The sequence below is a fragment of the Cyrtonyx montezumae genome, unplaced genomic scaffold (genome assembly GCF_038088225.1).
Source record: "Cyrtonyx montezumae isolate F1298 unplaced genomic scaffold, pur_monq_1.0 scaffold_1, whole genome shotgun sequence".
Taxonomy (NCBI): domain Eukaryota; kingdom Metazoa; phylum Chordata; class Aves; order Galliformes; family Odontophoridae; genus Cyrtonyx; species Cyrtonyx montezumae.
In genome coordinates, this window is record NW_027071825.1 from 21,753,879 (window position 1) to 21,771,593 (window position 17,715).

The 17,715-nt window shown below is 36.3% G+C and overlaps 1 protein-coding gene across 1 annotated transcript in view; it reads right to left on the reverse strand.

The window, feature by feature from the left end:
- Positions 1 to 334: 334 nt before the first annotated feature.
- Positions 335 to 17,715, reverse strand: part of CDC73 (cell division cycle 73) — a 95,811-nt gene continuing 78,430 nt past the window's right edge. The window contains exons 12-17 of the mRNA XM_065744122.1: positions 15,764 to 15,799; positions 15,346 to 15,433; positions 7,772 to 7,933; positions 5,784 to 5,884; positions 3,451 to 3,592; positions 335 to 2,237 (exon numbers count right to left, since the gene is read on the reverse strand). Coding sequence (XP_065600194.1) covers positions 2,201 to 2,237; positions 3,451 to 3,592; positions 5,784 to 5,884; positions 7,772 to 7,933; positions 15,346 to 15,433; positions 15,764 to 15,799 — 566 coding nt within the window. The 3' untranslated portion in view covers positions 335 to 2,200. The remainder of the gene's footprint in view (positions 2,238 to 3,450; positions 3,593 to 5,783; positions 5,885 to 7,771; positions 7,934 to 15,345; positions 15,434 to 15,763; positions 15,800 to 17,715) is intronic.

Here is a 17,715-nt window from a genome sequence, read left to right on the forward strand (position 1 = left end):
AAATGGCACACTTGCTATAAAGATTGCACAGATTTTTCCTCTTCTGCTAGTTTCACATCCATGGGACTCCATTCCTTTCAGGAGCTACTGCAAATATATACATAAATTTACACCTACATCAAACCATCTTCTGTGCACAATACTGGATGCTCGACTACACGTTCTTAAAACAAGTGAAATACAGGGCATAGAAGAGAGAAGTGGAGCTTGCATATTTTAAGACTACTACGCAGTCTTTACACCACAGTGCACATGAAGCAGTTATGGTCAATGTTCAGCATGTTAAGTTTGCTGCCCATTGTAAAAGTTTATTTAAAACTGCATGGGCTGTTGAACTGGGAAAAAAAACAACCCTTACATTTCTAATTGGAAACATGTCAGAGTCAAAAAGCCACTTACAATCCCTCTCTATTTTTGGGTGTGTTACTACTTAAATTTACCACTTCCTTGCTTCCTTTAATAAAGCTTAGGCATTAGGAAAAAAAGTCACGTGGTACTGACCAAACTGCCCACACAAACAGGAGAACTTCCTAGCACACTTTATAGGAGCTCTGTATTGCTTGCTTTTCTCTTTGCAGAATTTGTTGAGATCATCCAGTCACAATTTCTAATCCTGGAGTCATTTTCCCCCGCTTGTTTTTATTTCCATCAGGATAACTGGTTAAATTAAAGACAATAAACCTAATACAGAATAGATAGAAACATATTATTAAAAACCTTTCAGTCTTGGTAGTCCTCATATAAATTAAAGGCAATCTAAAAAAGCCTTCAAAGAAATGTATCTTATGGATTCATTAAAATGAAGGTAGTATCAAATAAAAAGCAAAACTAAAGAACAGGTAGACCATTTTACTTTTGTCAGATCATAAATGTAAAGTATATTAAAAAACATGGTTTTGGATTTCAAGAACGGAATATAAACACGTATTTTATATCCCAAAAAATCCATGCAGGTGTTACAATATTGGATCATTCTCTACATCAACTGGTATGCAACATTATTAAATAGATACACAGGTACCATAAATCCATACAAATACCGTGATCTTCTGGCCTCACTTATACTGTAGCTCAAGCAAATCTGTTCTTTGGTAAATTGAGTTTTTCCCCTCTGATGCAGGACTGTTAGGAGGAGGCCATGTTAGCCATTCATATCAGGAAACGACAATTCCTGTAGATATAGTTTGGGCTACTTTTGTCACAAGAAAATAATACTAGTGAGGGTATTACAGGTATAAATGCGAAGAAGTTAACATTACTCCTCCTCGTGGTGACCATTTCCGGGGGAAAAAAAATAATCCAGACTGTCCCTTCCTATTTCTTGTTCAATCCAGGTAACATTCAGACTTGTATGAAGGTATTTTGATAGATGGGAACGTATACATGCAGTTTCAGCTTAAATAAAGAGACTTGTGAGGAGAACGGCTATTTAAAATCACCATGACCTGAAGGCATTTGTACTAAAGTTTGAAGATTTAGTAAAGTGGGACATCACAGATCCAAGTCAGTTTCTAGCTTTCTCATCTTCCCTTTTTCCAAGACTGACGGAATATACATGAACAGGTCGACATTTTGATTGAAAACAATCTTCACTTTTCTCAGTTTGCAAGTCCTACTGACTAAAATGTAAATTCATTCACAACAAAGTATTTTCAGTAAGTGAAACAATAAGCAAAGAAAACCAAAACTAAGCTCAGAAGCTAAGTGGTTTAGAAAGCCTCAGTAATTATGTGTGCGTTAGCGTGTCTATAATTTTTTTTATACATTATATATATAGACACATACACACATATATACACACACGTGCGCACATGCGCACAGGCACACACACGTTTGTAACCTGCAGTGAAGATCAATCTATTTTCTAATAAGGAACATAACACATTATTTAAAAATGTGCCTAATTTAACAAAACAGAGAAGAAACTGCTGCTATCAAAATATACAATTTGAATTGCAGACTAGAAGGCTAACAACATTAAAAAAATAGTTTTAAGCAAAACCCCTTTGCTTCTGAATAACAACAGGTATCAACCTGCCACGAAGCATCCAAACCAGATTTTATAAAAAGTTTCCACTGTGACCCTTCTTCATTTGTAAAGTTATTGACATAACATATAGTGCCAGCTCTGGTCTCCAGACTGGAGTCTCTTTCATTGTTCTCAATCCATACTCCAGGAAATAAACGGCAGCGGAAGGATTCAGAATCTCAAGTGAGATTTATGCTTTACCATGTACCTAAAAAGAAACAAACAACTTTGCTATTATTTGGTATTTACAGAAATTCTACTCTCAGGAATAATAAACAGACTTTGTTAAAACTCAGCTGTTAGAGAGTTAGCTAGTTGCTGAAGAGATGAAATGTCTTACAAGCCATCAAACTGTATTAAACACAATATTCACCCCACTAGAAGACTGTCAGCTAAAATATCTGCTTCAAAGAAAATTCATTTTGTCACACGGATTCCAGCATTTGAAAACTGTTGCTAAAGATAACTCATTCAAGTTCACTCTGAGAATCTGAATATATAGTTTAGCTGAGACTTTTAAACAAGAAGGCACAGAAAGTTTGATGCTAAGAATCATTTAGACAACTCCCACAGGATTTTTCTTTTTGAAGTCCACTCAATCGTTCAAGCAGTTTGCTGTGCATTCAACATGAAAAGATTAAACACTCATTAAATGCACGGACTTCTCTCTTCCTTCAATATTTCAACTGCTTAATGATAAAAAGTTTTTCTTCTACAACATGAAAAAGATATTACAATGAACTTGGTATTCAAAGAAGGTTCTGAACAAGGGAGCAGCAGTCAAAAGCAACACCACTTTTCAGAGCTGCTGATGCACCTCCATTCCTCAGTTCTCATGAAAGGCATTGCTAAAGTACTTGGAAGATCCAAAAATACAAAGGAAACACACTGCACCAAAACTCATTACGTGTCATATGTTTTCTGACCTTCCTCTTCTATCTGGTGCTGTGGACCCAGAGACATCAGGATAAGATTATGCTTTGGGGCCCTTATCTTAAAAGAAGTTTCTCATCTTTGCTAGAGACTTGTCATCTAGCAAGGCAGAGACAGGCTAGAGGAGAGCTACAGCTCACAACTGCCTTCAAAGGAAGGGCGGGGGAAACAACAGAAAACTACACCATGTACAGTGATGTTCTCTGTTCCTTCTCTGTCTAAATGGAGATGGGGAATCACTACTCTACTCTAGCCCATGATTAGTAACCATCTTTCTTTTACATCCATGCATATTACACTTTGGAGAGCAGTGTTAAATATTTATACTGAAAATATACTGGTATATATTGTTGAGAAGTCTAAACAAAAATTTACCACCTAAAACATTGTTAAACCATTGAAGCTGTATACAACAATACAATGAACTCCTTATTCCTAATGAACATCATAAAATCACGAGCACAAAAGACTTTCAACAGGAAATGTACCTGTCTAAAGTTTCCCAGAAGCGTAGAAATACTGGCCTGTCCAAGTGTCTTTTGTGGTAACTTAGTTCTAACACTGTTACATCCCATTTCTGTACATTTGGATCCAGACGTACTTCATCATATTTGAGATGAAAAGCTTTAACTACAGGAAACAAGAAAACGTTTAACGTACAAACAAGAAGACTTCACAGTGCTCAATTATTATTCAAAGAGAATCTCTCCCTTTTTCAGAATAAAATCCAAGAATAAAATTAACAAGTCTCTCTCTCTCAAGAAAACCATCCATTTAATATTGAACTGAATACAGTGGTCAGTGATTGCTGTCTGGCACTGACACTACACTATAGTTGTATGAAAAAGCGCTATTTTTAGCCAATTTTATCTTTTATCTCTCAGGGCTAATTTTATCTTTTCAGATGTATAAATCCCAGGACAGCAGTAGGAAATTCATTGCCAATTCATGAGCATTTTCTTTAGGAAGCCAAGAGATATCATTTCTGAAGATTTTTGAATCCCCAAAACCTTAAGAAAATCCCACCACAACAAAACAAACCAGCAAACCATTTCTGAGACCCCTGGAAAGCTTGTGTAACTGAACGCCAGCATAACCCCTTAATGCTATGTGAAGTATTCTGAGAAATTCAGTAACTGCCAATTTCCTCTGATCTAATAGTCAGCTAATAACAGTAAAATATTATCAGTTAATTTCCTTTTGGGAAGCCTTGTCTCATGTGAATTATGTAAACCCAAGCATTAGCAAAATGACTATTAAATTTTTCTTGTGACTCTTTTTGCTTCCTGGGCCAAATCATAATTTTGACATGATCCAGCATAAAGTACTTAAGCCTTGTGCAATTCCTTCCTGATAATCGATTTGTTGCGCTGTCTATTTTGAATTAAGTCTGCAACTCCTCAATAACAACCACGCACCTAATCCCATGCAGGACTGAATCTTGAAGGCAGTGAATAAGGGAACAAGTACACAAAGTATTCACAAAGCCTTGATATGCTGATGTTTGTAACAAAGGAGAAAAAGCTAACACAGGAGGAAGAGGTGCACTGTTCTGAGCTAACTGTTGAGCCAAGCGAAGAAGAGGTATCATTCTTCCACTGGAAAAAAATATAAGTATTTGTATACCTCCAGTCTGAACTATGCAAGCTAGGATTTGGATTTACTTTTTGGCACAGCAAAGAAATTCAAGACAATTCCCAAGGTCCTCTCTATGCTTGTATATATATAACAATAGGAATTAGCGTGAAACTATTGGCCAGAGCTTATAATACTTAACAGCTTTTTATACTGTTTTGCTGTTCATCATCTCAATTTTCTTAATTACTCATTTTGAAGTGCTTTTTCCTTCTTCCATTAGTCTCTTCTGTTAAATTCTCCTGTGGTATGTTTTTCATTTTGAGTATAAGAATCTTTCACTTCCTCCATGTTCATTCCTTCATTTAATCCATTCTGTTTTTTGCTCACAGATATATCCTTACCCTTCTGGACTACTCTCCTCCATCCTACCCCAAACCAGCATTCTTCCTGGTTTCTACTTCATTCTCCAAATACAGACTTACACAAAACCTGACCAGACACATTTCTTTGTCATACTGACCAGAAAATGGGAGACAACTTTTTTTTTTCCCCTTCTGAATTTTAAGTTTTGTGTTTGTTAAATTTGCAGTTCAGTAAACAGTACACACTATAAAAAAGGCCCATTTTCTAAAGCAACAACACAATGACAAAACAGCAGAACAGAGGCTTGGCGTTTCTTCACATATTATTGTGTACACGTTGCAAATAGAAGAATCAACTGTGCAATGTAAGTGCACTGTGTATAGCAAAAGCATATAGACGTAACACTGGCAATAGAAAAAAACTCTTCAGATCTAAACAGTGGAAGCATGTAGTTCACATATTAGAAGTACCTGCATCTTATTAGACAAAGTTTTTGTCAAGACACCAGATAGTACTTGTAAAACTTTTTCTGAAATGCTGAGTGATTAATCTCTTCTCTTCAAAGAAGTCATGAAATCAGAAGACAGCCTGTAAATCTGTTATTCTATTCAGTGCCATAAATGTGGGTTTTTTTGTCTGTTTAAGAGGCATAGAAAATGAATTTACTTTCCAAAACAGTTGCTATTTCCATGAGCTCTCATAGAATAGAATGGTTGCAGAGGTCAACTTATTATTTGCTACCTGTTTGAATAACCAAGACCACATTTTCTCAACTGCTCCACTCCAATAGTACTCTGGCACCATTTTACCATGTGTTAAGCACACTGCTAAACAAGGAACAAAATAACAAACAGTAAAATACAAACAACAACAGCCTTACTCTTAGCAAAGATATCAACAGGAGAGCCATCAGGCAAGAGCCACGGCCAACCCTTGAACTGCCAAGCAGGACCCTGCACAAACACTGCCACTACACGATCCCTGTGAACAAAAAAAAAAAAAAGGACATTTAAAAATGCATTTTCTTATTCAGGAAATATACAGTTTGTTGGTTATTTTCTTTTCTTTGTTTTTAAAGCAACAGCCATAACTGCATCTTCAGTACAACCACTTTTTCTCTATTACAAAGTAAAGGAAAAAGAGAAGTTACCTTTCAGCTCTGTCCTCTGCAGATTCATTTATCTCAATGCTGTCTATCTGGCCATTATTCTTTGCTTTTTCAAAGTTCTCTAACAGTTTAGAGATAATCCTCTATGAATAACAGCGTAAACTGCCTGAGTTGCAGCACCTTAAAAGCCACTCTTTTGCATACTATTAACTTTTATTCTAAAAACTTATTACAAGAAACAGGAGCTCAATTTCCTCCAGTTACAAAATGACTCATTTATTGTGAGGCCACGTAACCCTTATCTGCTGCTTAAGAAAATAATTTTATTGTTAAGATGAAGCTTTTACGTTAATAATGTATTAAAAAAAAACATATTTGAGAATAAATGCCCTGCCACATAAGGTCTATTTCCTAGGACACTTACATCATGCAAGCATGGTTCCGACCTACTGCAACAAATAACTGTGTATCTAACCCAACTCTCATCTTTAATTTACTTTACTGAATCCCAAATTGGAAAGAACCAAGAGATCTGTGTGTGTAGTTTTGTGGGTTTTTTGTTTGTTTGTTTGTTTTTGTTTTTAACTATTTGGTGTATTTGGGGGGAAGGGGGGGTGGGAAGGAACTGGGAGGAGACAGACCTAAACCTTTAGCATTTAAGATCATGTTGCAGCTTTTGAAATGGGTAGGAGAAAAGCCAGCAGCAACATTTCTACACATTAATTTCCAGATGCTAACAATTGATGCTATCACAGATAAACTAAAAACACAACAAGCAACAAAAAGTACAGCACTTGATCTCTTTGGTCGGAAGTGCTTTCAGAACATTAAGGTTTGATCATTAAACATCTTGAACACTATCTGATATTAGAATTTCAAAACTACTGACTTCTGATTAATTAAGTGTTTTCAGTATTAAGAACTTGAATTTAGAATAAGATCTCTGGCAAATATTCCTCCCTGTAAAAACCTCCATCTATTTTGGAGGTTAAAAAAGAAAGTCAGTGAAAATGTCCCGCACACTTAATATCCTCACGCCTATGAGGAAGAAGTAGAAATGTTTCCTAATTCATTAAATCACAAACATGGAGTAAACACAACATAACTAATGTTACAAATGCCTGTTTCTCCAGAAGTTACTTATTCAAAGAGGAATACCAAAGAATAGCCTTATAAACAAAATCTTTTTGCAGTTTTTTTTTTAAACAGTAAATGTTATTTCTGATTCCCTTTCCCCAGCTGAGGTTCTCCCTTCAGAACTAAGCATCCATCATGTAATTCAGTTCAATCAATCTGATTCACTACTAAACCCACAGTCCATTTCATTTCTTTACACTGTTGAAAAAGAAGTTGTAATATCAGATGCTGAAGATGCCTCCAAATGCAGTTCCCCAACAGACTCCCAGTCAGAAAGAAGATGAGAAAGGAGGATTTTTACCCCACATCACACTTCAGTGACTTGCATACTACAATTTCATAAAATGGAAAACTCTACATAAACATTCCTTCTTGAACTTCTGGAACATTTCAGACAAATTAAATATAATTGTGCTGCTCATACCGTTAAAATGTAAAACACTATTGTTAAAAAAGATGATTTAAAAGTTTAGTTTTATATTGTTTTGATTGGAAGAATCCCTCTGAATCAACAGACAAACCCATTCTTATATTCCTGTCTTCATTTTTTATGCAATAGAATTCTATTGCTTCCTTTCAAGTTTTGCGTTCTCCCAATGAAGAAAAGGAGAAATCTACTTTACCAGTCTTGTGGCATAAGTTTCAGAGGTTGGTCTACCACTCGGTAAGGTACAGTAACGCTGACTGTAGTTCCCCCAGGTTGCATCTGGTCCTTCCTCCTCTGTATTAGAGTTTCATTTTCTCGCTGACAGCCTTGCTTCTTTTTTTCATCTGAGGGTACAAACCTTGGGGAATAAAGAAACTCTCTGTAGACTGAAGTAATTTGACGTAACAGGAAAAAGTAACAACTTGATGAGAACTTTGCATTATTACAGTCACTGAAGCCATCTCATTTTCATCGTCCTATACCTCCAGGACTCCATTCAGTACAGGAAGACAAAGGTCCATAAGCATTTACAGTAAAACTAGTTGAACTAAAAGGTCTTCTACCCCTCAAAATTACAGCCAAAGTTGTTCTTACATGTTGGTGATGTTTCTTGCCTACCTACCCCAACACATTTGCAGACAAACAGCCAGATCAAAGCCTGATGAATAAAATTAACTAAATCTAACTAAACCAAGGGTTACATGGGGAAGCCGTGGACTAAGAAATGACTGCTTGCTGGAGCAAATTTTATAGCCCTCATCCTTAGGGAATTCAAACTTACACATCAGAACTACATTTTCTCCAGAAAGCTGTGATTTTGGATCAAAAACACTCAGTGGCCAGTTTCCTGGTGTGCACTTCTTTCCTTTTTTTTTTTTTTTTGTGTGTGTGTGTGTATGTGTTGTTTAATTATTACTTATTAATTTTCTGACAGCCATTTTACACTATTAGATGATTCATCTGATGCATGATACTACTGTTTCAGTTCCCTTTCCTTTTTTTTTTTTAATAGTTTCCCTAACAGATCAATTACATTTGCAAAATAAGGACAATGTGATCCTCGTGTCTCAGACTCTGTAATAAAAACAAATGCTTAAGATTCAACCCTCAAACAGATTTCATAACTTTGATTTTTCAGCATATAAAAATACTTCCTTCTGCTAACACGTCACACATATTTAGTAAGTGGCATTTGGTGGGGGAAGAAGGGAAGCATTGCAGATGTAATATCTTGGTTTAGATCAGCATAAATTGACAAGTAAAAACCTGTTAGCAACACTACTATTCCTAACCTAAAAAAACACCAAACAAAACAAACACGAAAACTGATGAAGCCCTCCTCTACGATTCAGTACTTAACATTACTACATTAACAGATTGGCACAATCAATTTTTGAAATGCATCTACAAATGTATAGTGCTATGCTGGAAAATTATATTAAAAAAAGCTACAGATTACTGAACAGAGCACTAGAGTTACCTAGCACTGAAAGGACAAAAACAGCATTACAGCTGCTACAGGATAGACTATAAATTATCCGTCTGGTACATGCAAAACAACATCAATCAAAAGAAAACACAGTAAAAAAGCTATACAGGATGCAAAGGAAAAGAAGTATGCTTAGGCCACCTAGGATTTTGTAAAAATATTAAGACAGTAATTTCTGCAGTATGAGTTGGGAGACGCTGAAAGTTCACATACGTTGTATCTACATCGGCCGGATACACAGAACGCTACAAACACACTGCATGTAGCACAGAACTGAAACATTCAACACAGGTTCATTCTTTAATCGCCAACATGCCTAAAAGGCCGTCCTGACAACATGTTGCAAGTTTTGTTTTGCCAGCACTAACTGGTAGGAAACTGCTCCAGCTGGATGCATTTAAGAATATGGGCCCAATGGGATTCATCCTTGTGTACTGAGAGCTCAACGATGCCACTGTAATAACTCAAGTATTTTTCAACAGTCCTGGGATTGGAGAAGTCCAGTGAACTGGAAGCTGGTAAATTCAGCCCCAGTTTTCAAGAAGGGCAAGAGTGAAGACCCTAGTAGTTATAGGCCTGTCAGACTCACTTTGAAGCCTGGAAAAATTATAGAGAAGATTATCTGAGAGTTATTAGAAAACACCTGAAATACGAAGTAGCCATTGGTCACAGCCAATGTGGGTTCAGTAGGAGAAAGTTCCGATTAAGAACTTTATCTTCTATGACAAGGCACACCCCTGGCTGACCAGGAGAAGCCAGCACAACTATCATTAACTGTTTCTCACAATACAGCATACGTGAAGACAAAAACAATGTGAAGGCTGAACACTTGGCTGGCAGATTCGAAGAGTATAGTAAATGAGGTTATAATAGGCTGGCAGCCAGGCTCAATTGTAGGGTCAGTAATCTTTACTGTTTTCATAAGTGATCTGAACAAAGAACTTGAATATATACTAAGTTAGCAGACGAAAATAAATTGGTAGTAGCTGTTGACACCTTTGAGGGGAAAGGCACTCTGCAGAGACCTTGACAGACTGGAGGGTGGGCAATCATGAGCCTCATGAAATTTAGGATACTCCGTGTTTCTAAATGTTCTAGAAGAGGTAAAAATGAAAACAGTAAACCTAACCTCCGCCAAATGAGACCAACGTGGATGCAAAGAATCAATAATGCGTTTCTACAAGTTTAGCAATTTCAGCACTATAAATTATATCCAAGACATCCCAAAATTGGCTGACCACCTATTTTCTATTTGACTTCTAGCTTTTAATGTTTAAGAATTCATCTCTACATTATTTTATTGACAGCTGCTCTCCAGCTCACAGTCAGCTAAAAACCCGTTACATAACTGAGGCCCTACCAAATGGCACCTTAAAAGCCTGTGTCTTCTGGACTACAATCCCCTTCATTTTATTTGCTATACAAGTCTGTAAGCTTTTGAACACACATCTCCAGAACAGAACAAACACTTTATCTGAATGCTTCGATGACAAAAAATACAATGAAATATACTGCTCCAATAAAATCGAAGAGTATAAAAGGTGGCCATTGTAAAGAAAGCAGTGAAGGAAATGATTACAGACATGTATACACAGAATAAAGGAATAAAGCACAATTACAAAAAGGTGATGAAACACATGCTTGTCTCTCAAGGACTTTGGAACGAAGCTGTCACAGATTAAGCACATGTAACAAAAGCCATGTGCTCCAGAATTGAGAATCAACCGAAACTGCTGTATGAAATAAATGAAACCTCAATCTCAGCATTAATTCTCAAAAGAATATGATATTTTTGCTGTTTTCTTTATTTGCCATGACACTCCAGTCGGTGGCTCAATGACATATTTTTTACTTGACCCCTTTTCCATCAGACAGTGAGACAGAAACATATGGGAAACCTGACTGTACAGTAGCATACATTTGTTGCTTTGCATTTCACTATTCTCTAGTCAAGAAAAACTAAACATCTCATCCCTATTTAGAACTCATCCTCAGATCTCTTCTACGAAATAAATAATGCTTAATTCTCCTGCTGTTAATTGCCAAAATGAGTATTCACAAAAATCGGAGTGTTCCTTCACACAGCAAGTTACTTTCCTCAGGTAATAGGCAAGTGATTGAACAGGATCAAATGATGGAAAATAACTGATAAGACATTTCAACTTAACTGCCAGAGATGCTTGTGTCTAGGCTCTAAATTCGCATCAATTGCTAGCGTTAACTTAAAAACACTTTCACTCAGGCCAGGTCAACACTGTCTACCACACAATTTAGGCACACTGAAAAATGCATGAACAGAATAAGGCAACTCCAGTGCTGGACAACAACTGAGTTCATCATAACATACATTTGATTTGACTAGAACCTGAGACTTATTTTTACACCTCTCAATATTTTTATTCAATTACAGTGCCAAAAGCCTCACAGACCTACCTTTGCAAGAGAATAAATCATTTTTTGTACTGCATAATCCTTTAGACAGTTTCCTTAATATCAAAGTGGGATAAATCTCAGTGAGTTGTCAGGCTATATAGATCAGTTAAAGAAACTGCACTTTAACAAGAATTTCAAAGGCTTCATTTGCCACATCATTTTTAGCTGTGCAAAACTACTGATACTGAAAATTAAAGCCATTTCTTGTTTCTGTGACAAAGGGTCAAATGATACATTTTCAGAGCTTGTTAGACATACCCAGGATTTTAGCTCCTCATTCTATTTCCTGTGTAATCTGCTTCCTTATCAGATAAATAAATGTAACTACAGTTAAACACAGTAAGAGCACTAACACACTATAAGTACATATAAATCATTTAACTGTTTACATCTCCCTGATGCAAATTCCTGTTCCACTTCAGTTCCATGTGAACTCAAGTATCCACTCTTTATTACCTTATCACCACACACTTCACAGAACTGCACAACAGACAGCAGTGCAGCCTGCAAACAGTGCTTTGCATGTGTATCACAGCCACCTTACCCAAACAGCCCTGGGTGCCTCATTTTCCCAGGGGACAAACTCACCTGTACTCTGTGGGATCTCTTACATTCCCTAGCAGACTCTCCAACTCTCTTCCAGCTCTAAAAAAATCCCTTCTTCCTATGCTTTATCTCTGATCTTCTCTGATACAGCTATTACAAACAGGCTGATTACCTCCAAAAATACAAGGGATTGTAATCTCTTTCCATCTTCTTCAACAGGTGTAATCAGAGAGGAATATTGTTTCGGATGTTTCTCCACATGGGCAACTTATTTATATTTCTAATTATTCTAAAATTTGAAGTAAATAACATTTGTCTTCCAAATCTCTGCTCTTTTGCCAAATATAGCTAAAAGTGGAGAACGAGTTATAGCAGGTAGTGACTTAAGGCAGAAATTACACAACAATTTCCCTTGGAAAATCATCACACACACATATATATATTAAGAAATCACTCTACATCAAGGCTAGTTCCACACACTGCCCATCTGAATAGTAGGAACAAACCCTTCAGCCATTCCTAAACAAACTAATTCAATCAATTGGTATGCAAGAACAACAGGCCAGATGGCACAGTTTCTAGAAAGTGATAGAACTGCCACAGCAAAACAAATATTTTGTTCCTCTGAGTTCTGCTATTGCACATCTGATTTGTTAATACCCCTTACTTCCTCACTTGGTCTTTGATACCCATTAACTACGTTAGTATCACCCTTTCTTTCCTTAAACTTCATTTTTGTCAATGCTTTTTCTTTCCTGTATCAAGTTCTGACACTCTAACAATCAGCCCTCTCTGGGGTAGAGTTTAGTGAACTTCACTCTAATTCTGCCCCACAAAGCTGAAAACAATCAAGGTTTCCCAGCACAAGTATACTTAGATGTGACAAGCACATTCCGCATTCCACTAAAATAATACACCTACCAGAAAGTCGGGAACTGCACAGATGTAAAAGTCAGGGCTTGTACCTGTGTATCTGTTTCTTAAACATAAAACCCACATAATCAAACATTCTCTGTCAACATAATTATAACAGCCCAGTAACTGCTTGCACATTAAATTATAATGTTAAAAGCAAATCTCTCATTAAATATTTCAGAAGAAGCAGTAAGAGTCCAGTATGACTATTGGACCTCTGTTGTCACGTGGCATCTAGAAACTGGAAATAGCTGGAGATCAGAAGGTACCTTGTATCACACAAAGCTGTTTTAAAAAGTTCTACAGTAACTCCAGTAAAAACTTAGCACTGCAGTAGGGACAGTCTGTATTTCAAAAATAAGCGTATCAAGTCTCATACAGGATAAAGTTGAAGGTGGAAGAAGAGCCCTCCTGTTTTTAAACAGACTATTGGTGCAAACAGAATCTGTAATTACATATTTCTCTGTGAAAATGACTGCTTCAGAAACTAACCAATATTAACAGGTAACTCTAAATACCAGAGACTCTTGAACATGTTTTGTTGTTTATTAAAAAAAAGCGTAATATCAACTTTACTAAAAGTAAATTCTAATGTTGATTGCATTCAGACATAATGAATTCAACTCTTGAATTTGGTAGGCTTATTTAAGCAGTAGCAGCTATTCCACTGTCATATCCCAGCAAACTACAATGCAGTAAGCAGCGTTTAGCTATTCAGTAATATATCCCAGAATATTCATTATTTTTGCTGCATGTGAACTATAAAAAAATGCCCATCACTTCAGCACAGTCATTTCTTTTTTACTAATGTTTACTACACAAACAAAAAATGTTAAAAGAAAAATATGAAAGTCTCCATCTTTTTGGGACAAATGAAAATGTAATTTCAAAGCTGTTAGTGATACTGGCAAAGTCCAAGCAGACTAGTCCAACTGCCCATTCACTGCCCTTGACAGTAAGTGATCCCAGCATATGAACACTGGCTATGATCTGAGGTTGCAATTTTAAGAAATCTACTCTGCTTCTGTACCTGGATACACTGTGCTTGACATACCATGCCTTTTGTAATCATATCTCCAATGTCTAATTCTGACTACTTAATTTCACTTCTGTTGTCATGCAGCTTCTTAACAACCAGCACAGGTTTTCTATCCTTTCTTCAGTATTTTTTTTTTAGGATCTTCCCATTTTTCAAATTCATCCTAAATATCACTCAGATCGGTGCAATGTTCCACTCAAAAAAAAAAAAAGAAAAAAAAACACTTCCCAATTTTTTTTTTTTTTGCATCTTTATCTTTTTCTAACCTACCTTGGTACATAATTTAGACTCAATCAATAACAGAACTCATTTCCATCTGGGCTTACCACTACCCTTCCTCACAGCACAAGTTGCTCTATAGGCTTTTATTTACAATCATTCTGCTAAATCAAAAGCCTTGTTATTACTGAGCTAGTAAATATCATTCATTCTCAGGAATATGTCATCTTAAGTGTCAATCAGTGTGAGAATCCAATACATTCTGACCAGAATCTTCCAGACATTCCAAAATTGTTTATATTTAATATAGAATTTAGATATTTGAACAAACTTTTGACATTTCATAGAATTTTGACTGAGCAAGGGATATATTTTTATTTCAGTTCATTGATCTAAGTACAATATAGCAACTGCAATATGGAGTTGGATGACAATGTAGACAGATTCCTATTCATCACAACACTGGGTGCTCCTAGTCACTGGAGTAGAATATACGTGTTGAAAAAAACTCAAACTTGTTTGTTCAAAGTTGATTTTCTCAGTTGTTTGGTGTTTGCATTCTATGTTGGGCTAGGCAACACATATTCCTTCCCCTGGTGGACTGGCTCACTCAGGAAGTTAGTACCATCTATTGATTATCTCAGGGAAGGGCATTAACACAGCTGGTTGATCTGCTCAGCTAATAGAATCACTGACCTAAACCAAAAGCTGCTCTCTACCCCTTTTCCTTTACAACAGCTGTGGTCATTTCCTGCATTCTGTTTGAGCTAGATGAACACATAGTCATTGCCTATGTCCTCTGAGCCTTCTTCCACGGTAAGGGTCTGTTCATCAGTTGCACATCCATGCATGTATTACATAAAAGAAAACCACAGCAGTCATTAGAAATGCAGGATCTTCTCAATCTCGATTTGGCTCACAGGTCACAGACATGTAAACATTCTAGAAATAAGTTTTGGCTTTTTTATCACTACTGAAGAGGAATATATATATTTATAACACAGTATGTAAGCCTAGCTTGTCACATGAGACAGTAGATACTCCCCCTGGATTACTTATTAATTTTGTGCTAATATACCTTAATATCTAAAACCAACTTTTATACAGTATGTTCTAATCAGCTACTTACTTCAGATCTTGCAGCAGGTCCTTTGCATTAAGCATTGTTATTAAAGAGGTCGTGGCTGCTGGAATAATGATTATGGGAGTTCGAGATCCTGTAGAGATAATTAAGTTGTATTTCTTAGTTTATTTACTTCATTTTTTAATTTTTAAATTAGAGGAACTGTATATAAAACAAAAGCTCTTGCTTAATGGACCACAATTATGGAAAAATACTCAGGGAAAACTGTAGTTTTATCTAAATTGAAGGTCCTCATTCACCAAATCAAGCGTACTCCTGTATCAGAAGTCTCCAGGAGTCTGTAAATAATGGTAACACTATGTTTAGCAAAACACAATTTTGCTTGCTTGTGGTTCCAGCAAAAGGAAGAGTGGGCACAATTCACACAAAAATGAAAAGGACTGTGTAACTAGAAATGACTCACCTTTTTTCTGGTTTGGAGGTGGTCTTGCTTGAGAAACTGACAAAAAAGCAGAATATAGGACAGAATGACTAATAGATAATATAAACACTGCAACTCAAAACATTTCAATATTTATCTCACATCTCAGTGTTTTCAGTTGCAGTAGTCACACTGCAGTCATTAGATTATTTTCAGAGATGCAAAACACAAAGTCAAAGAAAAGCTTTTTAATGTGGGTCTCAGTATTCAGAAGATAAGCAGTTTTTGACTGTCTGAAAACAAACTGAGTCAATCTCCTCTACTTTTAATCAAACTAGTCCACCCTCCATCCACCTCAGAAGGAAAGGACACGATACAGCCAAAACATTGCCAGTAATCTGCAAGCAAGTTGCTCGTGGATCCCAAGCTCAACAGTGCCAAACAAACAGGAACAATGTTGCACAAGATAATCTTTATGATCCTCACCTTTCCATTAGCAGTCATTGTAGATGAGACCCAAAGGATTTAGCTAACATTAATATACACGGAACATAAAACAAACTTGAAATTTGTCTTAATCGAGTTAGTTTTTACTTGCAATTAATTTCTCAGGTGAGCTTTCCACCCAGCAAAATGTTTCCGTTTTAGTCAAAGTTGTGTGACCTCCTCAGTACTAGAGATACTTCAGGCTGAAGTCAGCAAAGCACGCATGCTTCCTCACTTGGATGCTGCTACTGAATAACCTGGCCTCTCCCAATAAACACTCAGTAAGTTCAGTTTCAAAAACAGTTTTCAGGAGTCCTAACTTAAATAAATAATCTCTTGTGCTTGATAGCTAACATTATATATGTTTATCCTAATTCACAAAATTAGAAAATGGTGAGTAAGAGAAAGATTGATGCAGACTCTGTACATCAAGTCTCAACTGCTAATATGCATAACAGATTTCATTAATTGACTTCCAATTTCATAGCACTAACTTGCTCATGTTTATTTATGACCAACTGTTCTAGAAACTGGCTAGAATAGCATAAATATTCACACGAGTGGTTGCCATTGTTGAAATACTAAGACATATCCTCAATTATCTTTTCCTGACACTATCAAATGCACAGACACAATTGGTGATAATGTCTTGAACTACTTAAACTTTATGTACTCTTTTTTTTTATAAGTAATTATCTCATTGTAAAAAGTTGTAAAAAATATATTGGCAGCACCTACGGCCCAAGAAAGAGAAAACTGCATCTACAAGAAAATCTGATACCTGTAGCGAGACATTCTAGTTGAAAATTAGGTACTCTAGATATGGCCCCCACAAAAAAGAAGTCTCAACTGAAGCCATATCTGAGATGTACTTGTTCAAGACATTATAATAGAACTGTTTTTGGAACAACTCAGCTAATTCTTCTATATGCAATGAAGCAACTTCATAAATACTGCATGTTTAAAATGCTTGAATCACAAACACCCCCCTCTTTTGTGTAGAAGATATCTCCAAAATAACCTACAACTGGCAGAAGGAGAAATTCTATTCTGGAATATAGGACTGTACATTTTCTTCAGACTATACCTCTCATTTTCTTTTCTTTTCAAGTTGCAGTACAGAGGCAAGCTAACAGATTAGACTGACCTTAGAGAAAGGCAGTATCAGAACAATTATAAACATACATTTCTGCCAGCTAATGCACATGAAGCTATGACTAGCAGTAGGGACCTGTGACAATCCAGTCACGCTTCTCTCTTGCCTTTTCTACCCTTTTCATTCTGCTGTCTGTCAACTCCATTTATATTATTATGCTCAACAGGGCAAGTGAGATAAGTATGACAGGTAGTATGACCTTTCTAGTACCCAAATAACCAAACAGAATCATAGCATCTGTACACAATAGGTATGCTGAAAACATGCCATGTTAGTATGCTTTTAGGGAATTTATCTTATTACAATATTAAATTAGAGTGTTCAATCGTACTAATAAATCTCGGGGAATTAC